The sequence below is a fragment of the Artemia franciscana genome, chromosome 1 (genome assembly GCF_032884065.1).
Source record: "Artemia franciscana chromosome 1, ASM3288406v1, whole genome shotgun sequence".
In the NCBI taxonomy this organism is placed as follows: Eukaryota; Metazoa; Arthropoda; class Branchiopoda; order Anostraca; family Artemiidae; genus Artemia; species Artemia franciscana.
The window spans coordinates 38,423,053-38,450,138 of record NC_088863.1 but is presented as its reverse complement, the minus strand read 5'-3'; the positions used below and the strand labels follow the sequence as shown (position 1 = coordinate 38,450,138).

The following is a 27,086-nucleotide window of genomic DNA, read 5'->3' as shown; positions in this document are numbered from 1 at the left end:
TAAATGCAATCAATGGAAAAACAGTTACCCTGCCATGATTGCAGAAACAGCGAAACAAAGTTTTCAGTTTATTTTAATTGATTGGTATCGTTGGGATTTTGAAGTGTTTTGGAAGGAAGAGCCTGGTCAACGCTTCAATTACTGGAGTAATAAGAGAGTTTGGTTTTTATGACACCGCTCTGAAGATACCGGCTACTATGATTATAAGCCTACTGACTTTTATTTTGGCTAAAGTAAAACAGTTCAAAATAGGGATGATACCTTTTTAATGACAGTGAATAGATATAAAATTATTTAACTGGATATTTCGAACACATATACAGTGTTCATCATCAGCAGTAAAACTAAAAGACATGAATAAAAATAAACAAAATTTATACCTAATAAACTAATTACATATATTTTATTGCTCTTATTTTTTTCAATGAAACAGCCGAGGCAAATCTCTTTGACCTTTTCGGTTCCGGTTCATCAGAATTTTCTGACATATTACGTGGACAGAGGTCATAGCTCTTAGGTGAGGTGATATTTACTTTATTTGACCTCAGTAAATTATCATAAATTGAGTTCTATCCAAATTCACCTGTATTTCTGTTTATTGAATTATTCTTGAATAGAAATTTTTTAATTTCGATTGTTTCCCTGAAAGTTTGCTTCAAACCTCAGTCCCTAGAAATCAAAGAAACATTTTCAAACAAAATAAAATGATTTGGAAAATTAAAGATATGCTCCGAGAGGGCCGACGTGAAATCTTCAGGTTTGTTATTTTGCCAAACCTATATTTGGGTTTATAAAATCCCATGTACTTGTGGAAGCTCTTATGTGGGACGTACTAACCAGAATTTAAAAACGAGATTGCTACAAAATCATAATTCTATTTCATCGTCTTTAAAGCAAAATACCAAACCTGAAGATTTCACGTCGGCCCTCTCGGAGCATATCTTTAATTTTCCAAATCATTTTATTTTGTTTGAAAATGTTTCTTTGATTTCTAGGGACCAAGGTTTAAAGCAAACTTTCAGGGAAACAATCGAAATTAAAAAATTTTATTCAAGAGTAATTCCATAAGCAGAGATACAGGTGAATTTGGATTGAACTCAATTTATGGTAATTTACTGAGGTCAAATAAAGTAAATATCACCTCACCTAAGAGCTATGACCTCTGTCCACGTAATATGTCAGATAATTCTGATGAACCGGAACCGAAAAGGTCAAAGAGATTTGCCTCGGCTGTTGCATTGAAAAAAATAAGAGCAATAAACTATATGTAATTAGTTTAGTAGGTATAAATTTGTTTATTTTTATTCATGTCTTTTAGTTCTACTGCTGATGATGAACACTGTATATGTGTTCGAAATATCCAGTTAAATAACTTTATATCTATTCACTGTCATTAAAAAGGTATCATCCCTATTTTGAACTGTTTTACTTTCGTCATGGAGAGGCAGTGTGGTCTTTGAAGTTATTTATTTTGGCTGTTACGGAAATATATTCTTCATATGAGAAGCTTGTGTGCGACAGTGCTTCAAATAATCAAATTGAAAAACATGAATTTTATAATATGAATCAGAATAGTACTATTGACTTTACGACAAGAAATAATAAAAATGAAGTTACATTATATTGTAGAAAATTTGACCCTGACGTTACATTCAAAGATTAATACAAGTATAGTCCTGACAAGCAGACCCCATTTATCATTAACGTTGCTTACCTATACGTGGAAGAAGAAATCTAAAGGACATAGAGTTTTGTACTTAAAATTTTTATTAATACACCAATTTAAAAACGTTTTAAAAGCATTTCACTCCTAAGGCATTGACAGTTTATATGATACAGGTAGGAAAGAGTATTTTCAACTAGAAAGTCATATATTCAAGGAATGTCACCATAAATGCTAAGAGATTCACTGTAAGTATACCCGTGACATCTAAAAACAAAATATAATAGTGCTTGAAAACGACAACTTTTGGTTAATAAGTCCTGTACTTACTTCCAATTTTGGATATTAGATTTTCTCTTTGTTTTTCACTTTGCTCAAGAAAGTTTTTAATGTGAGGTGAGTGGAACGTCAGAATTCAATATTCTTCGCTGTTTGAAATATGCACAGCTAATGCCCCGTCTTTAAAGCTGATGGGCTAACATTAACAACGATAAGGGTATTTTTAACGCTTTGAATATGGTCGAAGAAATCCTAGCGTATGCAATACGGTTTGTATTTGGACATGTAAGGATCCAAATTGAATACACTGATTATTTGATTCGTGTTCATGGTGCCAAGTCTAATAGAGCATTGCCGCCAGGGGTAATTCCTCAATAGATTTCTAGTTGATTTAGCGAGGTTAATGCTACACTCTCCTCCAAAGGCTCACCAGAGGTACATTCTAAACGTACTGTACCCGTTCGGACTATAGTCATATCTTGAGTGCTGGACAAATCCAGTACAAAGGTACCATGAGTTTTTGCAAACATTTCTTCGGTTATTTCATTTTCAAGTAATTGTGAATCTTGATACAGGGACTGCAATGTCAATTCATATAAGGTCGTGTAAGATTTATCAAAGGATAAATTGTATAGTAGAAATCCATTTACTTTACATACAAGAGATAAAAGCCCAAATATTTCAAATTTATATGGAGAATATGCCATAATTCAACGGCATTAGGACTTTTTACAAAAGACAAATCCAGTTTTGAAGGGAATACAATTGATGGATAAAATCGGTGTTGGTACTTGTAACCGTAGCAATTTGTCGTTAATTCGTGATTGTATGAGGAACGAGCAGTTTAATATTATTTCCACTAGCTCTTAGTCTCACAAATGCTAAAGCAACCGAACTCATAACTTGTTGTTTTCGTACATGAAGTATTGCCGAGGTGAGAGAGACTAATTTTCGCAAAATAAAATTGGACGAAGCAAGTTGTAGCTTTGTATCAATCTGAACGTTGAGATCTCATGATTTATTATCCCAACCAAGATTAAATCTTCAGTTATCCAATAGCCATACCTCTCAAAAGCTTACAGGATATTGGAGTCATCAATATGAATTGAATATAACTAGCATAATTTGAAAGATTATTGCTTGGGCTCACTAGTGTTCCATTTATGTAGACACTTATTTGTCCAAACATATTGTGAAGTACACAATTGTAATATTATAGCCTGTCTGCTGCACTTGGATTTTTGTTGTTAGATTTTTTGACAATGGTATGCAAATCTATAAATGTAAATTCAAATCTATGAAATAATCTTCACTGGAATAAATTTGAAAATGTAAGTGTTCAGAAGCGGCTGTTGCTGATAAAGTTGTTCACAATAACCATGTTTTACACTCACACCAACATTTTCTGCATTGAAAAGACTTAGAGATGAGTTGAATGAAGAATGAGATTCTTCATGCGGTAGGTATTCCATTTTTAGGAATATGAATATTTTTTTAATCTAAAGATTTTTAATTTGGGCTTTTTTTGACAAGAGCGATGTTTTACACAGCCGGACTGAGTTGAGTTTGGTGAGTGATATTGTGTTTCTTGCCCTTTTTAAACCTTATCCGCTTTGTCAAGATATCAATTGCTTGTCGAAGGATAAAGCGCTGGGCATGAGATTTCGAGAATTTTTTTTTTAATCCTTCCCAGACCCCCAATTATGTAGCGTAGAGGACGCAAAATCGGCGGCAAACGGTGTAAAATAGCGTTTAGCCAGGAGTATGTTTTACACTGCCGGCCTGAGTTGAGTTTCATGAGTGGTATGGTGTTTTTTGCCCTTTTTAAACCTTTTTCAGGGATAAAGTGCTAGGCTTGAGATTTCGTGAAAAAATTTCTTAAGAATCCTTCCCAGACTCCCAATCATCTAATGTAGAGGACGCAAAGTCGGTGGCAAAGTGTGTAATCTAGTTTTTAGCCAGGAGTAATGCAAAGCGAAACACTTTAGCAAATCAAATGCCGAGACCGTAACCGGACATTGACAAACGACCTTTGTAATATTCCATTCCATGACCAAATTGTCGTGGTCCAAGAGTAGCAACATAACAATTAATATCACGACAAACAAAAGTACTTTTTCTATTAGCCATCTCACTTAATTGGTCGAAAATGACAAGTTATCACAGCCAAACCTTTCATTATTGCTAGAAGATCGCCCATTTCACTTCTTAACATTAACTGATAAAGCTCCGAATACGAAGTGTTGACAGGAATATATTGAATTTGCTTAATATTGTAGTGGTAAATGTGTTTGTGACTGGTTTTTTGTTCAAGAATACGTAGAAGGGGGATATTGGTATTACCAACTCTCGATATCTCAACAAAGGTTGCGTACAGAAATATATAATTATCCAACGAGAAGCCGGCTGCATAGTCTGCATATATAACATGATCCTTGCCACTGAAATTTTTACTTTAATAACACGATCTTTAAAACCGAAACAACTCCTAGAGTGCATACTCTCGCATATCTTACCGAAGGTTGAATTTAAAATAAACTTAAAAGTTTCTTTTTTAACCTTCGTTTTTGACTCAGATCGTTTACTGACAAAGGTGTCAATAAACGTCTTCATATACGTCTTTTGATCAAACTAGAGGGCTCTATGAATCTTTGTGACCTTGAAACCGTTGGCTGGCATCCACCGCGAATGAGGGTGATGTTCAAAAGTATTCTGTTTTGGATGAAGGTCAGCAATAAGATTCGGTTTTAAGGAGTCCAGTTCACCCCCCATCCCCTACCAAAGATAAATTATAGGGACTCAATGAATTACTGGGCACCGGTCTATTTATGCCTGGAAAAACAAAGTCCTTTACCGAGTCATGAAATTCCACTAGTATTTCACTATCAATTTCGAAAAACCATCCTCGTGGTCAATTCTCCTCAACAGTGGCAATGTCAGTGAAATATGGAGAAGAAGGTTGTCTAGCCATTTTCAATTTTCACACGGAAAAGTGTAGTGAGACATTACCAACAGATAAAGAGAGTTAATATCCAAGAAAGCCACATTTGACTTCTCATCGCAGCGTTTTCCAATCGGGTCAGTTTCCAAGATAAGATCCCCGTGCAAAGATGTTGATACGCTGTTTTGACAAATTGCACATAGACCATGTGTTTCGATTCAGTTCACCTTCTGCCCTCAATATTCCCTGAAATTTTCATCTTTATATCCTTATGCATAGTTGTAATAGTAGTCACAGTAGTATCATTAGTACTAGTAGCAGTAGGTTGTGTCCGTTGATCTTTAAATTAAAATGGAATAGTTGTGGACATCAAGTCATGGCTAATTGTAGAAAAAGCCTAGACTGATAGTCCAACTGAGTGAAAAGCAAACCTGGCATTAATCCCTCCTGTTATTAGGATTGTATAAAAATGATATTAGTTCATTTGTTAATAGATATGTCTATCTTTTATTCGTGCATGCGTCATTGCTAGGGCAGTAGAACCAAGGTAGATAGTCAGAAAGCTAAGATAGTGATAGAACCTATAGTTTTCCAAGTGTTTGGTTAATTTGGCACGGGTAAACGGCGGGAGTAATTATGCCTCTCTTGTTGGACCAATATCTGTTTGTTATCTTTTAGCAAGTCACGCCTGCCTAGAGTCTCAGGCAGGTTGACTAAGAATTTAAAATTGACTTAGGACCATTAGATTGCCTGAAATGAGAGGTGAACAAGGGATGCCTACCCATGGTCTTAGGCAGGATGAAGCAAGAATTTAGAATTGACACAGAAGCGTTAATTTGCCTAGAATGAGAGACAATGAAGCGTCTAAAATCAAAACGGGACCATTATGCAATGAGTGTAAGGCAAGAGACATAACATAACATCCTTAGAGACATAACTACCATTCAGCTATACTATGAACGTTTCAAATAGCTGTCTCAAAATTTTAACTGAAAATGGTTTGGGAAATGAAGGGCGTGGCGGGGAGGGGGTGTTGGCTGCCGTTCAGTGACTTATGACTCGTAAAAAGGGCACTCGAACATTCAATTTCAGTAAAAAAGCTTATATTTCCCTGGGATATAGCTTATAACCCTCACCTTTGGGCTCTGAGGGGGCTGATCGTATCAACCCTGAAGACATTGTAATATGATCTTTGGACTATTTGAACTGAATGGTTATCTCGAAATTTCGGTCGGATGCATTTCTGGAAAACAGGGCGTGCCTAGGAGGTATTGGCCCTTCGTTCACTTTTGGGAACCAGGGAGCCAGAACTATCAGTTTTAAATCAATTGAACCTCCTGCAAAGTTTATACGATATTGCCTTCAACAAAAAATTTATATGTCCCTGGGGCAAAGCTTAAAACCCTTACCACCAGGCTCTGGGGGTTTCGTCAACCCTGGAGGTATTGTTATATGATAGTTGGACTACTTCAAGCAAAGTGGTTAGGCCTATCTCAAAATTTTGATCAGATGCATTTCTGCAGAAGAGGATGTGCTCGGGGGGCTATTTGCCCTCCGTTCACTTTTAATTCTAAGAAGGAAACTACAACTTTTAATTTCAAATCAGGTGAGCCTCCTTCAAAATTAATACGACTACATCTTCGAAAAAACCTTATAAACACCCGATATATATCATACAACCCTCGCCCCCAGACTCCAGGGTTTTTGAGACCTCTGGAGGTATTGTTGTATTCTCTTTGAATTATTCAAAACAAAATAGCTACCTCAGTATTTCGATTAGATGTGCTTGAAGAAAAGAGGGCGTGGAGGAGCTAGTTGCCCTCCAATCACTTTTGACTCTTAAAAAGGGCACCAGAACTTTCAATTTCTAATCAAGTCAAACCTCTCCAAAGCTTATACTACCACCTATTGCATCAAAACCACACATGTTAACACTGAGGAACTTGCGATGTTTATAGCTCTTGCCCTGAGGGCTTTGGAGGGGGAGAGGAAATCCCCAAAGACGTAATTACAGGACCTTTCAACTATGCTGAATAAAATGGTTATCTCTAATTTTGATGTGACGTGTTTGGAAAAATGAGATGCGTGTGGTGTGGGTTGCCCTCCAATCACTTTTGACCCTTAAAAAGTGCCCTAGAGCTTTCCATTTCCGATCAAATGAGCTCTTTTAGAAGTTTCTTCGTCAACTACTTTTATTACGAAATGCCTTGGTCAGAAAAAAGAAAAAACAGATAATACATTGCGCCGACATAATTCTTTAGGCAAAAATTGTCATATTCTCAGAATATTCAGAAAAAATTTATGAGTCCTTTATAAAAATGTCGACGAAATGAAGGAAATTCTGAAGTTTTAAGGTTTTATAATTTGGGAAAAGGTTTGACGTATAATAATAAGAGGACTATGTTCCATGATTTAGGAATAAAAAAAAATGAAGAGGTGATATAAAGAAACGAGAAAATCAAACAATTGCATTCATTTTACTTACCTAGGTAGCACTCTCGGTAAGGATGCAGTGAGTGTAAAAATGTTAAATGTAGGGTGTTTTGACAATTGAAAAAAGCTCTGTAGAATTTGAATATACGTTTTCGAACTAACATTAGAATTCTAGAAAACACTGTAATGACAGATTTCAAGCATGGCTCTGAAACTGGTGCTGCGAAAGGCTGGGGAAGAAATAGATATAACCATATGAGAAGAACCATACAGGGAAGATATAGATATTAAAAGATAAGATATAACCAAGAATTATTAATTAAAATCATAATATGAACCAACAAGTTGTTGGGTTAACATTGCTGAAAAGCAAAGTAGTTGTTCACTTGTGGAGTAGTTGCAATTATATTTTCAGCATCTTCCTGATTTATTATTCTAGAACTAGAAATAATTTTTATAATCTCTTCGCCAGACAAAATGTTATCCTCTTTATCAATTCCATGGAACCAGATTTCCTAATCTTCGAGACTTCTCCACGATTCAGCAGCAACTTGCTCTATTACTTCCAAAGTTAAACTGACTTGAGGATCGTTGCTAGCAGTGCTGGCTATTTATTGCCATAATTTTCCCAAGACGATGTTACAGTTGATGAAGACAATGAATTCCACGCTTGCCAAAGAACGAAAACTAAATCTTTCTTTAAGTTAATTTAACTTCTTTTTCTATTAGATGGTCTTCTGATACCTACTTAAAAAGTAGGCCGCTAACGCTAGGCAGCACCGCTATGCAGTCAAATTCAAACTGAGCAATTAAAAACTAAAAATCTAAATTTGCAAGTCGAGGACAATAGTTGCGCGTACAAACTATCAACTGCTCAATCATGCATTACGTACATTAGCAAAGATAGTAAAAAATATACAACACTAATAGAGATTTTGGATTACAGGGGGGGGGGGGATTAAACAGGGGCAGGGTTATCGGGCTCCCTTGCATTTACAATTACGATAGGTATTTTCTAACTATATCAAACCATTACATTGTCTAAATCACAGAAATAACACATTTATTATGTCTTTGTTGTTATAGATTATAGCTACGGGAGATCGATTACAAACACAAAACATGTTCGCTTTCTTCGGAGGAAGAAAAATGAAGAAAATTTGAGACAAACAAAAGTTTCTCATGATGTTTTGAAATTGAAATGTTGTGATAGGTATGTTTTATATTCTTTTTTAAACTTCTTTCCGAATTATTTTAAGCTTTCAATACCCATAAAAGTAATATTCATTTTAGTACAAGATATGCAGCTAACAAAATGAGAAAAAAAATATATGTAGGATAACCAATTTTAAGTTTGAATAGAATGTTAATAATATCTATATTAAATTTCTTTCAATTCCGTATGTATGTTATTTGTAGTTCGTTGTCTAGTTTTTATTTTGATTTTTAGCATGTAAGGATGTAGTACTTTCTATTTTGAGAGTCCTTCATTTTAGTTGTCAACTGCTTTTAGCTAGTTGTTTTCCCATTTTCTATTTCTTTTCTTCGGTAATTTAGTGGTGGTAGCAGCCTGTGCAGGGCTAGGTTTTGGTGGTTTTAGGCCCTCCACTGCCAAAACCTAAAAGTTGTGCATGAAATAAAATACTTTGTAAGCTATTTATATGGTTTTCGATACTTACATCGCCTAAATGAGCAAAAACTTTTTATTTGCTGATAACTACCCCTGAGCATGGTTTGAAGTCCGTCTGAAAAGGAATTATAGATGTCATAGCAAAATATAATCGCACCCGCATGCAAAAGCAGCATTGGTTTGCACAAGTAGTTGGAATCGTTTAAAGAGCGAACAATCATTTACAGCAATCTTTATTCACAAATGTTTTTAACGAATAGTTCGGTTGCCTAGGTTAAAATCAGCTATGTTTACACCATATAGGTAGCCGTTATCGGGAATCAAAACATTTATTTTAAAATCCAAACGAATACTGCAATTTAGTAGGAGTAACGTTAATTTTTTCTCTCTCGTACTTTTTTTTATTCCGAGTTACTTCCTTACTGGATGGTCTTAGGCCACGCTTATGAGACTTTTTTTTACCTTGGTCTACTACAAGGTATGATAAATTTTTGCTACCCACCTTGTGAAAAAAAAAAAATTATGTACAAAACTTTTAAGTTTAATTAAAATTCCATCATAAGTTTGCTTATTTCCTTAAAAAATAAATCATATAAGAAAAATGTGAGCAGTACAAAAATATATATCGTGTTTAGTTAAAACTTAATCAAATGAATAAAACTTCGTTTTCACATATTTTGTTTTTAGCATAGAGGATGAAATTGTTTGTCAATGCAATGGATTATATTTTTTAATTTCATAATCAGTACTGGGTGTTTTCAGCATCTACCTTTTGCGAGTCCTATTTCACCTCAATTGATTTTTTTCTCCTTCTAATTCTTTTTTATTATTAATTATTTATTTTAAAAATAATTGCAAAATAAAATCATTTACAAAAAAATAAAAAAAAGGACAAAAACCCTCTCAATTAACAAATAATACAAAAAAACTACCTTCTCCCGATAAATATTTCTTAAACTTTACTTTAAATAACCCAATGTATTCAGGCTCCGAATGCCAACTGGGATATCATTCCAAATAGCCGGAGCTAAATGCCTAATTCCGAAACCTGCACGTGTGGTGACTCGGTTCTAAACTTATCCGACTCCCTAATTGCATATCTTTGGAGCAAGGAATTTACACCAAACCAAAATCAGTAAATGCTATAGGACATAGATCATTCCAACATCGATAAACAAAAACAGCAGCTCGATTATCGCGAATCTAGAAATTAAGCACTTGTAATTTTTTAAAACACGGCGCGGTTTTGTTCACATTTTCTACATTATAACTATGAAGATGTACTGTTTTATTTTGAAGAGTCTGCACTCTTTTGAAATTTGCAAAAAAAAATACTAGACCCGAAGAATACAGCAATAAGAAATATACGGCGCAAAAATAGTATGGTACAGTAATAGAACAACTGATAATGCTAAAACATGCTTTAATTGGCGCAAACTTTCCAGACCTCTAGCAACTTTAGCTGCAACAAGATTGCACTATTGGGCTTCCAAGATAAATTACAATCAATCTGAAAGCCCAAATAACGCACTTCATGCATCTGTGACAAAGCCCTACCATTAAAAAATATCTCTCCATCAACACTTGGTTGCTTACCAACTCTTAATATCATAATTTTTTTTAAAAGGCTCAAACTTGTAAATACAAAAAGAGCCTTTAAAACTCTATTTACTTTCAACAACAAACCATCAATGGATCGACAGTTTAAGCAGTATCATCCATAAAAATTGTAATAAAACACTCAGTTAAGTAGAAACACATTGAATCAACATACACAAGGTACAGAAGTGGTCCCAAGACAGACTCTTACGGTACACCACACTTCACTTGAAAGGGAGAGGAAAAAAATATTATTTAATATAACTTGAAGAGATTTACCCCTCAAAAAACTATCAAAGCACTTCAGATAGTTGCTACGAACTCCATGGGACTGTAGACGTTTGAATAAAATTTTAAAATCTACTGTATCAAACGCTTTTCTAAAATCAAAAAAAAAAAAAAAATAGTCAAAAGAATTTCACCACGTACAAAGCATTTATTTACAGTATCACAGAGGGAGTGCACGACGTCCAATGTTTTTCATATAATCTTGAAAACAAGGATAGGATTGATAGATATAGAAAGATAGATCGATATATTTATTCACACGAAAGCCTAATTGGGACATGGTGACATACACAAAACAACCGAAAAAATACAGCAACAAAAGATAGACTGAAAAAACACTAAGACTAATTATTTAAGAAAATCATCATGATACCTCATACCTACCCGGACGAACTTTCCAATATTATTTATACTTAAGTAACACCTACTTCTCAAAATTTCCGAAATCCAATCTCTCCCCCCAACCTCTCTACGACGTATTTCCAAGCGTAACTCCCTCAATTCCCTACAATCCCCTAAAAAATGATGCAAAGACTCATCCATCTCCCCACACATAGGGCACCTGTAAGGACCATCTCTCAATATGTTTCTCCCTAAATCTACGTTCTCTAAGAGGTATAAAATAACCCCTTACATACATTACCCATTTCAAATCTTCCGGAGCCAATCCCATTTTTAGGTAAATTTCTTTGCCCAGTTCTCCTTGACCTCCACATACATCACTGTCACTGTAATAGACACAGATAGATATATTTAGATATATAGGTATTTATGCTAAAGACCCATATTACGCCCATTTTACTATTTTACGCCACTTTACGCCCCGCTCTTTACGCTAAAGTTTTCTATTGTTTTAAAAGTGGAACCGTGACAAAGAGTCAAACTTTAGAGTAAAGAACGGGGCGTTGAGGAGGGAACAGCCCATTTTATATACGAAATAATTTCAGTTCATTTTAATCTTAATGTCGCTCCTTAATTTCAGTTAAAAAGACTTGTCTTTTTATTTAATTAAATAAAAAAACAAGTTTTTTTTAACTGAAAGTAAGGAGCGATATTAAAACTTAAAACGAACAGAAATTACTCCGTATATGAAAGGGACTGTTCCCTCCTCAAAGCTCCGCTCTTTACGCTAAAGTTTGACTCTTTTTCTCAACTGCACTTTTCAAAACAGTAAAAAAATTTAGCGTAAAGAGCGGGGCGTTTAGGAGGGAGACCAGTCCCTTTTATATAGGGAGTAATTTCTGTTCGTTTTAAGTTTTAATATCGCTCCTTACTTTCAGTTAAAAAAAACTTGTTTTTTTCTTTAATTTCTGAACGTTTTTGAATTAATGCATGTTTTGATTTTGGCTCGCACATGAATAATTGAAACATAATTTGCATATTAATTTTTTTTTTTTGGCTAAATGGCTTCCTCATAGTTTTGATCAGAAGATTTTGGGAAAAAAGGAGTGGGGAGTAGGCCAAGTTACCCTCCAGTTTTTTGGTTATTTAAAAAGGCGACTAGAAGTTTTATTTTTTACGAACGTTTTTATTAGTAAAAATATACGTAACTTACGAATTAACTTACGTAACGAATTAACTTAGCACCCCCTTCATGGAATTTTTTCCCCCTTGAAAAATTCCTCCATGGAAAGTTCCCTCCACGTAACCCCGTCCCCTCAAACCCCCCCCCCCCCAACCAAAAAAAAACTGAAAACTTATGTACACTTCCCAATAACGATTACTATACGGAAACACTGCTGAAAGTTTGTAATTTGCAGCCCCTCCCATAGGGACTGTGGGGGAGTAAGTCGTCTCCAAAGAAATAGTTATTAGGTTTTTCGACTATGTTGAATAAAATGGCTATCTCGGAATTTTGATCCGGTGACTTTGGGAAAAAGATGAGTGTGGGAGGGGGCCTAAGTGCCCTACATTTTTTTTGATCACTTAAAAAGGGCACTAGAACTTTTAATTTCCGTTAGAAGGAGCCCTCTTACGACATTCTAGGACAACTGGGTCGATGCAATTACCCCTGGAAAAATAAACAACAAAAAACACAAACAAATAAGCACGCACCCGTGATCTGTCTTGTGGCAAAAAATGCAAAATTCCACATTTTTTGTAGATAAGAGCTTGAAACTTCTACAGTATGGGTTCTTTCATACGCTGAATCTGATGGTGTGATTTTCGTTATTCTATGACTTTTAAGGGGTGTTTCCCCCTGTTTTCTAAAATAAGGCAAATTTTCTCAGGCTCGTAACTTTTGATGGACAAGTTTAAACTTAATGAAACTTGTATACTTAAAATCAGCATGAAAATACAATTCTTTTGATGTAGCTATTGTTATAAAAATGCCGTTTATTAGAGTTTCGGTTACTATTGAGCCTGGTTCACTCCTTACTACAGTTCGTTACCACGAACTGTTTGGTTTGTGATCATTTTTGAATTAATAATAAGTTTTGATTTTAGCTCATCGTACATGAATCATTAGAATGAAATTTACACATTATTTTTTACATTTTTTGGCTAAATGGCTTTCTTAAAGTTTTGATCGGATAATTTTGAAAAAAAGGGGCGGGGGCCAAGTTGCCTCCGATTTTTGGGTTACTTAAAAAGGCCACTAGAACTTATAATTTTATTTACGAACTTTTTTATTTGTAATAAATATACGTAACTTACGAATTAACTTACGTAACGAACTTCTATATTCGTATATTTTTATTACGTATATAAGCGGTTTCGCCCCCTTTTCAATACATCGCTCTTTACACTGAAGTTTGAATTTTGCTCTAATTTTTCAAGAATGACCCCTGAATCAAAAAGATCGTTTAATTAGAATAAATAGCTCTTTTGAAATTTCTAAAAATACTTAAGCGTAAAAAGCGAGGTATTGAGGAGGGGACGAACCATCTCATATACGTAATAATTTCTGTTCGTTTTAAGTTTTAATGTTACTCCTTACTTTCAGCTACAAAAACTTATTTAATTTCTCTTTTTGTTTTATTTTAAATAATCCTGGAAAATCCAGCGCCCCCTTCATGGAGATTCTCATCCCCTATGATAAATTTCTCAAAGGAAAGATCCTCCCATGTAAACCCCTTGAATGACCCTCCCACCACCAGAAAGAATCCCCCTGAAAATGTCTATATACTTCGCTATAACCAATACTATATGTATAAAAATGGGCAGAGTTAATAACTTGCAGCCCTTCCCTTAGGGACTTTGGGGGATTAAATCGTCCTCAAAGACATAGTTATAAGATTTTTCTACTATGCTGAGCAAAATGGCTATCTCAAAATTTTGATCCGAAACTTCGGGAAAAAATGAAAGTAGGAGGGGGCCTAGCTGCCCTCCAATTTTTTCGGTCACTTAAAAAGGCACTAGAACTTTTAATTTCCGTTAGAATGAAGTCTCTCGCGACATTCTAGGACCACTGGGTCGATACCATCACCCCTGGAAAAAAAAATAAACACGCATCCGCGATGTTTCTTCTGGCAAAAGATACAAAATTCCACGTTTTTACAGATAGGAGCTTGGCACCTCTACAGTAGGATTTTCTGATACGCTGAATCTGATGGTGTGACCTTTACCATGATTCAATGAATTTTAAGGGGTGTTTCTCTCCTTTTATCGAAAATAAGGTAAACTTTCTCAAGCTCGTAACCTGTGATGGGTAAGACTAAACTTGATGAAACTTATCTATTTAAAATTGGTATCAAAATTTCTTTTGTTACCCCGAACTGTTTGATAAAAAATAATTTTTTTTTACCTTTTTCGTTTTTGTCTCTCTAGATATAAAAGTCTCATTTCATTTTTCTATTTTTCCAGATTGAGTACGCTAGACTATTAGGCTATTGGAATATTTAGCCTAAGTATTTAGCTGTTTCACTTCCTGGTTTATATTCCATGTTTCCCTTCTAACCTTAGTTTTTTAGCTTTATGTTCACCCCTGGAAGAAGTTTTTACTCTCATAATATTCGAAAGCCCTTTTTTTAAACAAGTTATTGTTCTTTATATTGCTCCTAAGCCTTTTTTCCACATTTGTTTACACTGTATAACACTGTAGTTTTCGTAAAATACCTATAACATTATCAAACAGTTCGTGGTAACGAACTGTAGTAAGGAGCGACCCGGCTCAATAGTAACCAAAACTCTAAAAAATGGAATTTTGATACCAATACCTACATCAAAAGAATCACATTTTAATGCTGATTTTAAATATATAAGTTTCATCAAGTTTAGTTTTACCCATCAAAAGTTACGAGCCTGAGAAAATTTGCGTTATTTTAGAAACTAGGGGGAAACGCCCCCTAGAAGTCATAGAATCTTAACGAAAATCACACCATCAGATTCAACGTATCAGAGAACCCTACTGTAGAAGTTTCAAGCTCCTATCTACAAAAATGTGGAATTTTGTATTTTTTGCCAGAAGGCAGATCACGGATGCGTGATCTGTTTTCTTTTCCCAGGGGTGATCGTATCGACCCAGTTGTCCTATAATGTTGCAAGAGGGCTCATTCTAACGGAAATGAAAAGTTCTAGTGCCCTTTTTAAGTGACCAAAAAAATTGGAGGGCACCTAGGCCCCCTCCCACGCTAATTATTTTACCAAAGTCAACGGATCAAAATTCTGAGATATTCATTTTGTTCAGCGTAATCAAAAACCTTATAACTATGTCTTTGGGGACGACTTACTCCCCCACAGTCCCCATGGGAGGGGCAACAAGTTACAAACTTTGACCAATGCTTACATACAGTAATGGTTATTGGGAAGTGTACAGGCGTTTTCTGGAGGATTTTTTTGGTAGGGGGAGGGATTAAGAAGAGGGGGATATGCTGGGGGTATTTTCCATCGATAATTTGTCATGGGGGAAGAAAATCTCCATGAAGGGAGCGCAGGATTTACTAGCATTATTTAAAAAAAAAACAATGAAAAAATAAATATGAAAAAGTTCGTTCAGCTGGAAGTAAGGAAAAGTATTAAAACTTAAAACAAACAGAAATTATTACCCATTTGAGGGGCTCACCTCCTAATACCTCGCTTTTTACGCTAAAGTATTTTTAGTAATTTAAACTATTTATTCTACGGCTTTTGTGATTCTGGGGTCATTCTTAATGAATTTGGACAAAATTTAAGCTTTAGTGTAAAGAGCGAGGATCTGACAAGGGGGCGAACCCCCTCATATGTGAAATAAAAATATGAGAATACAAAAGTTCTTTACGTAAGCTAATTTATAAGTTACGTAAATCTCTTACTAATAAAAATGTTCGTAAAAAATTAAAAGTTCTAGTTGCCTTTTTAATTAACCAAAAAATCGGAGGGCAACTAGGCTTCCTCCCCCGCTCTTTTTTTCTCAGAATCATTCGATCAAAATTATGAGAAAGCCATTTAGCCAAAAAAAAAAAAAAAAAAAATGCAAATTTCGTTTTAATTACTCCTCTGCGGAGAGCCAAAATCAAAACATGCATTGATTCAAAAACGTTCAGAAATTAAATAAAAAAAAAACAAGTTTTTTTAACTGAAAGCAAGGAGCGACATTAAAACTTAAAACGAACAGAAATTACTTCGTATATGAAAGAGGCTGCTTCCTTATCAACGCCCCGCTCTTTACGCTAAAGGTTTTTACTGTTTTAAAAAGAAGAATTGAGAGACAGAGTCAAACTTTAGCGTAAAGAGCGGGGCGTTGATGAGGAAGCAGCCTCTTTCATATACGAAGTAATTTCTGTTCGTTTTAAGTTTTAATGTCGCTGCTTACTTTCAGTTAAAAAAACTTGTTTTTTTTCATTTAATACCAGTCAAAAGCTGTCCTTTTAATTTTTTGTCATATGTTATTGTTCCGTATTTCACTTCTAACCTTAGTTTATTTACTTTTACGTATTCAATAGAAGAACTGACTGACGAGATTTGTACTCAATCAAAGGAAATCCCATCTAAGATAATTGAAGTTTTAGAAAATTATCAGTGCCAGATGACTCTGTCAGTAAATTAAAGACTAACAATCACTACCGGGAAAAATGAAATTAAAGTGGAAATTATTCCCTTCTCCGTCAAACCAAGAATACACCGTACTGAAGAAAATCCATACAATTGCACAACATACACTAAAGGATTTTATCACAAAAAAAGTTTAAACACTCCTTCGAGAATTCATACCGGAGAAAGCCCTTATGCCCACAAGATCTGTGCAACATTATTTTCACAGAATTGCACCTTAACTAGTCATAAACTAGTCTTAATATTTTGATCAGTAGGAGTAAAAAAGGGCTCTCTTTGTCTGTTTCAACAGTAGCATCTAAACTTCATGCGATTGGACTTTCTCTTAATCTTTCAAAGTGTGAATATGTTTCATTTAATAGCAATATCACTAGTCCTCTAATCTGTGGATCTTTTTCTATCCCGTCGGTTTCTTCATTTCGGTGGCTGGGAATTAACGTTAGTAAAACTCTAAAATCCTTACGGACTCTCACTGTTGCTGATTGCAAGAAGAAAATCCAATTAAGTTACTCTAAAATTGTTGTTAACCGAGGTAGATACAATAGAAAGTCTCTTACTAAATTATCCTCGGTTTTTACAGATCATCCGGTTTTGTTTCTTTCTGGTATTTACCCTATTTTTCATAAAAAAGATATCAACATCAAAAGATATCATAAAAAAGATTTCCGTTTTTCCCGTTTTCTATTGTATCTGCTTCCATGGTATAGGAATAGGAGCCTCATATCTATTTATAGTTTCCCGGATATTGGGTCGAAGCTCACAGAGCTTGCTGACAAAATACCCCAGTCTACTTATAAGTATCTGCCCGCCCACGGAGGCCTTACTCGTTTGCTTTAGTTTCTTGTTTTTTCTGTTTTGTGTAGTGTTTGTTTTGTTTCTTTTATTGATGCTCCGCTTTGATTTTTTGTAGCGGGTCAAAAATAAATTATTATTATTATTATATGAAAACTCATTAGGTATAAACCCATTCAAACTTGATTTTCAGTAAAAAAAACAAAAAAACTCAAAGTTCGGTATTATAGAAGCATTTCATAGTTCAAAAAAAAAAATACATGTGAAATCAGTGCGAAATTGTTTCCAGAGCGTTTTATCTTATCTACTTATATGACACTTCATGCTGAAGAAAACCGTATACGTCCAAGATATGAACGATATGCAGTTTCAAAAATTTCTAGCTTTCACTCCCTTATGAGAGTTTATACTAGAGAAAAGCCATATGTCTGCAAGATACGTGAGAACATTTTCTAAACGTTCTGAATTATACACCCATTATAGACTCAAGACTGAAGAAAAACTACGCAAGTGCAAAATACGTACTAAAGCATCTTTTCTTGCTTTTCCAGCAATAGAACCAGAGGGTTGAATTTGTCATAATTGCTTTGAAAAGTTGGCGAGTGCTAAATGTGTGTTAGTGCGAAGTTTGAAAGTGAGTAGACGGCATTATCCTTGAAGCTCGGAGGTATAATGACTAAAATTGCGAAAAATATATTATGCAAAGTTCTCATTTATACAAATATGAAGGGGGGTGTACATAAATCTGAATCAATTAGCCTTAGGAGTTAAGCGTGGGTTAATATCCTTGTTAAAAAATTAAAAGGAAAGCTTTAGACTAGTATAGTGCTATAGGAGTTAAATCAAATGAAAAAGAGTTAAGGAGCAATATAATGAAAATTGGTTTCAAATTGATGAAATGAAACCTTTTCGGTAGTATGGTGTTGATGAGTTTATGTAAATGTAGAAAAATAGGTTTAGGAGTAAAATATGGAAAAAGTGTTTTGAAAAATAATAAATAAAGCTTTTTGAATAGTATGAGGGTAAAAAGTTGTTAAAGGGGTGTACGTAAAGCTGAAAAACTATGGTTAGGAGTGAAATAGCGATTTAAGAAAAATCTCGTTTGGGGCTGTTGATCCCAAAACTATGAAGTTAGATCCTTTGCTTGAGTTCTATGTCAATATTTTTTCTAAGCCAGAATACTTGAAGTCATAGGCTGAGCTATGTCGTAGCAAATAGGAAAAAATCTGATCATAGACAGACTTTCGTGTCTTCATGAATGCGACTCAACATTTATTCAAATATTTTATTTATCCGTTTTGCCTTTGCAACGCTGCCTGTCAATAATACTAATCCGGAAAAAGGTTTTTTTTAACACTTACGAAGGCCAAAAACCTGGCTAAAAAGTCCAACAGGACAAGAAACGCTGAGTGGCTTAACCTGGTTTGTCATCCAGAGAGAAGTTTTTTGGGTGCCACAATAGGTCATAGATATTTTTGCAAAAAAAAATTCTTGTTTAGACTTTTTTTCTCTTAGGCACTTAGCCTACTTGACAAAGGATGACAAACCTGGTTTGTCATCCAGAGAGAAATTTTTTGGGTGCCACAATAGTTCATAGATATTTTTGCAAAAAAATTCTCGTTTAGACTTTTTTTTCTCTTAGGCACTTAGCCTACTTGACAAAAATTCTTGGCTGTCTAGGAGACGCGTCCTAATTCGCAAAGGGTTGGCTAACGGTTTCCGTAGTTGACTGCTGTAGCATATGTATGGAGTCTTTGTTGTACCCCTCCCCCAAACAAAACCTAGACATGGCCCTGGTAGAAGCACTTAAAGTTTAAGTTTGATGCAGTAAGACATAACTTAGATATTGCTGATACGCCTTTTTAACATCTTGCATTCACGTAGTGTATTTGATATAACTAATACTAATACTACTAATACTACTAATACTAAGTCTTCTTAACTTTTTTCAGATTCCTCTCAGAGATAGAAGAATCTCTCTTGTAAGTTTCCTTCTTTTCTGGTTGTAAAAGGTATGCGTTAGACCTTGAGTGATTGGTCAGTCAAGAAATTTATGTTTGAATGTTGAACAATGTTCAACTCGAGAAATTACGAATGGCAAACTGAATTGGCACTGTAGTTGTGCGTAATTCTAATTTTATCGACAGATGTGACTATGATGTGGCTCAGGCATGAGTCGTTTAGCCCTATTCACCTTAGAGACTTGGAGACTTTTCTATCATCCACAATATGGTCATTAACGTTTTTTACAGAGAAGAAAAATCATCGTTTAGATTTTTTGTTTTGTTTTTGTAGACCCTTAGCCTACTTGGCAAAAATTCTTGGCTGGCTCTGTAAATAATGTATATATATATATATATATATATATATATATATATATATATATATATATATATATATATATATATATATATATATATATATATGTATATAAATACTAATACGCTACTGAAAAAATACCTTCTATAAACGCGTAAAACACCTTCGCAAAGATTGGATTAACGGTTTCCAAGGCCGACTGTTGGACCAAATCTACGCAGTGTTTTTGTATCTCTCTCTCAAACAAAACTGGGACATGGTCCTGGTAGTAGGCCTGAAAGTTTAAGTTTAATACACTAAGTCGTTGCTTAGACATTGCTGATACGCCATTTTGACATCCTGCATTCATGCACTGTATTTTGATTTAGTTCAACATCCCGCACAACATTTCCCAAATTTTTCGTCTTAAAGTCCATGGCTTTTTCCAACCCCAAGACCAAAATGATCCCATTTCTAAAAACAAGACCTATGTCCAGTGGACAACGTACCGAACTTATAGCCCTTGTCCCATTGGCACAGAGGGTATGCCATTCCAGAAGCATAGTTGTTGGACATTTCAACCACTTGGAACAAAATAGGAATCTCAAATCAATTTTTACTCTTAAAAAAGGCAGTGGGCCTTTCAATCCTCAATCAAATGAGCCCCCTCAAAAGCTACTAAGACCATCGGTTTGGTATGATCAATCCTGGGAGAAAAATATAAACAACATTTAGGGTCGACTTCGCTATTTACTTCTGAACCGTTATTGTACTGCCTACCACTAATAACAAAAAATATTTCTTACAGAACTAAAAAGCGAAGTTGAAACTTAAGATGGGCAAAAACTACAGCTTCGCATTTTCACGCACATCTAACCAAAATAGCTCAAATAGGTTGGCTCAAGGTGTTATCTAATATCTGTCGAACTCTAACAACTAGCACTTTAGTATTCCCAAAACATAGAGTATTTTCTTAAAAGCAAAAATCCTTTTCCATAGTATTATTATCCTCAAGATCAGCCTTTCTTTCCTTTTCCAGGAAATAGTGTTATTATCCCCAAGATTATCCTATTCTTGGAGATTTTTACTCCTTAGTCTAAAAGCGTATAAATTCTTTTTATTCTAATAATTTCTGATGAGTACTCTAATCTTAACTGTTTCTGCATATTTGAAAGCAGATTCTTTTTCTGTAGCTCTATATGTAACTATATAATATAGATTTTTTTTTTTATTCCCATTAAGGAAAAGGTCACACCTTGCTTACCATTTATTACCATCCACGGTTTGAAAAAAACGGCTTGTGAGATTTGTACTTGTAACTGAATTAAACAATGACGTAGTTTTTTTTCAAATATTTCGCTGAATTTTTCACTCCCAGCCAAATAAAGGTTAAGATCAATTTATTGCAGGGCAACATCAAACAATTGCCGTGGACTTTGTGAAGATGTATATTCAGAAGATCATAGTAAGATAATAGAGTTTGAAAAGCAGTGTCTGCAAAATTCAATGAATTTAAAATTAGGTGAATGTCTTTTGGATGTGGACGAGCCTTGTCAACTTGGGTGTGACGGACTGAATTTCTGTTCATTATTTAACGGAAGGTAGGTAAAATAAATGGTGAACTCAAGGCTTCTTAGAACTTAAATGCAAACAGACAGGCAAAAAAACACACACACACAAAGATTTATACGCATATATAGTATAATATACAAATTTATATATATATATGTATATATATATATATATGTATATATATATATATATGTATATATATACTAGCTGTTGGGGTGGCGCTTCGCGCCACGCCAACAGCGAACAGAAATTACTCCTTATATTAAATGGGTTGTCCCCTCCGCAATCCACACGAACAGAAATTACTCCGTATATGAAATGGGTTGTCCCCTCCGCAATCCCTCGCTCTTTACGCTAAAGCTTTTAATTGTTTTAAAATGCAGAATTGTGGCAAAGAGTCAAAATTTAGCGTAAAGAGCGAGGGATTGCGGAGGGGACAACCCATTTCATATACGGAGTAATTTCTGTTCGTTTTAAGTTTTAATGTCGCTCCTTACTTTCAGCTAAAAAAATTAGTTTTTTTTTATTTAATTTCTGAACGTTTTTGAATTAATGCATGTTTGGTTTTGGCTCTCCGCAAATAAATTATTAAAATGAAATTTGTATATTAATTCTTTTTTTTGGCTAAATGGCTTTCTCTTAGTTTTGATCAGACGATTTTGAGAAATAAGGGGTGGAGAAGGAGGCCTAGTTGCCCTCCAATTTTTCGGTTACTTAAAAAGGCAACTAGAACTTTTAATTTTTAACGAACGTTTTTATTAATAAAAAATGTACGTAACTTAAGAATTAACTTACGTAACAAATTTTCATAACCTTATATTTTTATTATGTATACGAGGGGGTTTTTACCCTCGTTAATACCTCGCTCTTTACACTAAATCGTAAGTTTTGTCCAATTCCTTAAGAATGACCCCTGAATCAGAAAGGCCGTAGAATCAATAGTTGAAATTACTAAAAATACTTTAGCATAAAGAGCAAGGTATTTATCTCCTCCTAAATACCTCGCTCTTTATGCTAAAGTATTTTTAGAACCCCTCATATGCGTAATAATCTCAGTTCGTTTTAAGTTTCAATGCTACTTCTTCCTTTCATTTGAAAAAACGTTTTAATGTTTATTTTTCATTGTTTTCTTATAGTAATGCTAGAGAATCCTGCGCCCTTTTCATTGAATTTTTCTCCCCCCATGACAGATTCCTCCAAGGAAAGATCCTCCAACATAGCCCCCTCTCCTCAGCCCCACCCCCAAAGAAAATAAAATCCCCCTGAAAACGTCTGTACACTTCCCAATAACCATTACTATATGTAAACACTGGTCAAAGTTTGTAACTTGCAGCCCCTCCCCCAGGGATTTTGGGGGAGTAAGTCATCCCCAAAGACATAGTCATTATGGTTTTCGACTATGCTGAACAAAATGGCTATCTAACAAACAAATAAACACGCACCCGTGATTTGTCTTCTGGCAAAAAATACAAAATACCACATTTTTGTAGATAGGAGCTTGAAACTTCTACAGTAGGGTTTCTCTGATACGCTGAATCTGATGGTGTCATTTTCGTTAAGATCCTACGACTTTTAGGGGGTGTTTCCCCCTATTTTCCTAAATAAGGCAAATTTTCTCAGGCTCGTAACTTTTGATGGGTAAAACTAAACTTGATGAAACTTATATATTTAAAATCAGCATTAAAATGCGATTCTTTTGATGTAGCTATTGATATCAAAATTCAATTTTTTAGAGTTTTGGTTACTATTGAGCCGGGTCGCTCCTTACTACAGTTCGTTACCACGAACTGTTTGATTTATGCATTCTTACACGCTCCGATTATAGCTGCATCTAGTCTTTTGAGGGGAATTTTGACTTCGGAACATAAATATGTAAAATATTTGAAGGGACTGCAGCCAGAAAGTATATATTATAGAACTAAGTTTCTGATTGTTGAATAGCATATTTTTTGCTCAATTTTTTGATACCCCATTATAGAACTAAGTATATTATCTATATTATAGAACTAAGTGTCTGATTGTTGAATAGAATATTTTAGATAGTATTTTAGATAATAAATTATGAAAAAAGGACTTCCTCCTATTGGGAAAGTAAAATCCTCCTGGGCCAAAGGGACATTAGAGAGACCTGAAAAATAGTGCGAGGAGGTCAAAAGAAAGAATACAATTGAAATAGTTACTTTAAGGGATGGAGTGAGGCATTCAGCTATAGTGAAAGAAAGGTAAAGATTTTTAAGCCAAGTCTTAAGGATAATAAATCACAAAAAGGACTTCCTCGTATTGGAAAAGTAAGATCCTCCTGGGCCAAAGGGATATTAGAGAGATCTGGAATATAGCGGGAGGATGTAAAAAGAAAGCATACAAAGGAAATAATTACTGTGCGGAATCAAAATGTTCGTGGACTTTATAAGGATCAATTACACCAGAACACCAGTCTTTAGTCTAACAGAGCAATTTTACGCAAGTGCAAAAAAAAGTAGAACTATGAAATAGCCTTAAAAAAGGTACCAAAGCCACATACTCAAACTATGCTTCCAGGACCTGCTGGGATCTTACCTATCCACCCTGTTTCTCTATTAGCTTATGTAAATCCACAGTTTCCCCTTAAACCACAATTAAACTGAACAAAATTTAAGAAACTTAAATTTTTATTGCCAAATAAGGTTTATAGATAAAATATTGTTTTATTAAAAGGATAAGAAGTAGTTCAGTGTTTATTAGCAAGTACAACTAAATAAGAAAATTTAAAAGGTAGAGAAAAAGATGACACCTTAAATCTCCAAAAATCTACAATTGGAAAGGAAGAAGCAATATAAGACATTTTTGTTCAAAATAAAATCAGCGTGATATTTTCCCAGAAACAATAAACCATCCGTTTTCACTTAGGTCAGCAGATGTGTTCAGATCATGTAGAACAACATCAGACAACGCAGCTCAGATTGACTACGCATCTTGGGTATCTGGAAAATCTGGCATTAAGTTCTTAGACCATAGACTTCCAGTGAATGTTACTAAGTGCCATCCAGAGTTGTGGCAAGCTTTTTCCTGCTATCATCATATAAAACCATGCGGACAAAATCATGATCAGTTAAATATGCCACGTATATGTTGGAGAGAGTGCTATGACCTGCTGTTTGATTGCCTAGAAGATTCCGATCGTGCTAATATGGCAAGTTACATGTGCAATATTTTCGCCGATAAAAGTGAAAGTGACTGCATATCGCTTAAGGAATATCTGGATCCCAAGCAAAAACAGCAAGAAGAATTTCATAAGGTAGGCTCTACACACATTCTTTTGCGCTTAATTAACAACCATTTTCAAAAAGACTAAGACTGATTTTCTGAAACAAAATGGATGATATGAGTTTAATAAAAGACAAGTGATCACTTTCGTATAATTTCATGGTAAAAATGTGAATAATTTTACTGGCATTTTTGCAAAGCATTCACAATTATGTCTTAACTCTCGAGAAAATAAAACCTGATCGGTTTTAAAATTTTCTCTGTTAAACTTAAACGAGTGAAATAAACGAAAAGTTAAATTCCTTCTTATTGGTTTTGCTGTATGAAAGTTTAAGGCAATAAAACAATGAAAAAATGATGTATATAGTGCTTTAACTAAGCATACAGGCCTTACAGTGTAGCCAAAGTCAAATTCTTTTCTTTTTATTTAAAGATTAATTACATTTATTTAAAAAATGCCGAGAGCACTCGCAAGTTTAAAATTCGAGTAGTGCTCCCATATCATTACCATTTCTAGCGGGACTTCAACTAGCATTAAATGTCTTATGAAACCAGGACACTGATCCTTATAGTTAATATACCAAAAATAGATATACTGTTCACGTCAACTATTTAAATTTTGAGTCATCCATTCAATACGATGACCATAACTAAGTTAAAAAACAGTAACAAGGATCCCAGACCAAGACAGGTGCTGCAATTCAGGAATTAGCTTGACATATCAAGCTAAATGAAGGGCTTAAGTGTTACTATTTGAAAAAAAATTATTTATGTCCCGAAACGATTAAAAAGTCAAGTTAGAACAAACAAACAAACTACAAACAAGAGTTTGGCAACTGTCCTCCCCCTAACCGAAAACCTTCTATAGTCTAATGTGTTATTTGCACTTTACTGAAAACAAAGCATATTTAAAACATTTTTTCAATTTTTATCGCAGAAAGCCAAAAATGACTGCTTATTAATATCTTGAATTAATGAGATTTCCATGAGTATATATCATATATTAAATAATCATTTAATTTTTTTAATTCTCTCTTGTTATCTAGATTACCATAGTAGTTTGTTTTTCGTTGATCTTTTGAAAATTGAAGCATAGTGTTGAAAATACATAAAGTTTTCCACAAGACCCAAATGACACAATATGGGAGGGGGGTTTACAATCAGGAGGGGGAATAGTCGAACTCCTGTTTGTAGCAATTTTTGTTCATTTATGTCTGAGTTGAGTATATATTTAAATTTTTACTCGTTTTATGTTTTAATTATTCGTCCGTATCAGTATCTGTTGTCATCAGTACCAATGATGCAATTATTTGTTTTATTTTTTGTTGATTTTTGGTGTCATTTATTCTTTGATAGGAATATCTGGTCAGTTTAAGCTTGAATTGGTATACGAATTTATTTCTGCTCGTCTTAAGTTCTAATGTGACTCTTTAATTTTCTTTGAAAAATCCTTTTTCATAAAGTTTTTTTTCTAGTTAATATCATGAAAAACCAGGTTCATCATAAAGTAACCGAGGGGCTGTTTCGATGAACATATCTTAGTTGATTCCTAGATCTTGAAACTAATGCCCCTTGACTTAAACTGTCTTTATACTTTCAGACATTTAGACATTTTTTTTGATTCTCCATTACTTATGAATTAATTCTTCTATTAAGAAGAGAGCACTGGATGTGGTTTTGAGTAAAAAAATTGAAATGATGGTTTTGATTCTAATTTCGCCATTGAAAAACTATTCATATCTGACTTTTTTTTAGCTTCTGCAGTTTCAAATTAGAATCACGACTGTATTTAGAGTAAAAGCAAATATGTCCGCACCAACTGATCCACCAAACATTTATGCGTCATTGATTAAATTTCCTTTGAAATGTGGTTCAAAAGTTTTGTACCACGCTACTGAAATCTTAATTATGGAAGATAAATATTTTAATTTTTTCCCCCTTTCCAGGTGAAAAATCCGTGTTCCAACTCAAAACACTGCACTGGAAGCACTGAAATTTGCATAGCAGAAAGTAATAATTTAGATGATTGGTCATATTCTTGTGCACCAGGATGTTCGATCAGTCGTGCACAGACACACAAGGTATCTGCTGGTACTTGGATCTTTGTCCCCTGCCAAGGCGAATACTGCTCAGAAATATGCAAATGTAGTGAAAATGGCTCCTTTGGTAGTTGTAATAAACTATCTCCAACAAAACCAAAATCTTGCATGGTCGGAGATCGCGAAGTTGGTAAGACAAAAATGATTTAGTAATTTTTGTAGAAATTTTAGCTTAGACTTATTTTAGTTGTAAGTTCCACTTTCAATAGGTGCTGAACAGATCACATATCAAACAGTTCTTGGTAACGAACTGTAGTAAGGGTTCGTTACCAATAG

The 27,086-nt window shown here is 34.5% G+C and overlaps 1 protein-coding gene across 2 annotated transcripts in view; it reads left to right on the top strand.

Moving 5' to 3' along the window:
* Positions 1–27,086, top strand: part of LOC136029281 (reversion-inducing cysteine-rich protein with Kazal motifs-like) — a 118,993-nt gene that overhangs the window by 74,673 nt on the left and 17,234 nt on the right. For both annotated transcript variants that reach the window (XM_065707537.1, XM_065707546.1), the window contains 4 exons: positions 8,403–8,529; positions 21,306–21,497; positions 24,355–24,742; positions 26,658–26,940. In XM_065707537.1, the coding sequence (XP_065563609.1) occupies positions 8,403–8,529; positions 21,306–21,497; positions 24,355–24,742; positions 26,658–26,940 (990 nt within the window). The remainder of the gene's footprint in view (positions 1–8,402; positions 8,530–21,305; positions 21,498–24,354; positions 24,743–26,657; positions 26,941–27,086) is intronic.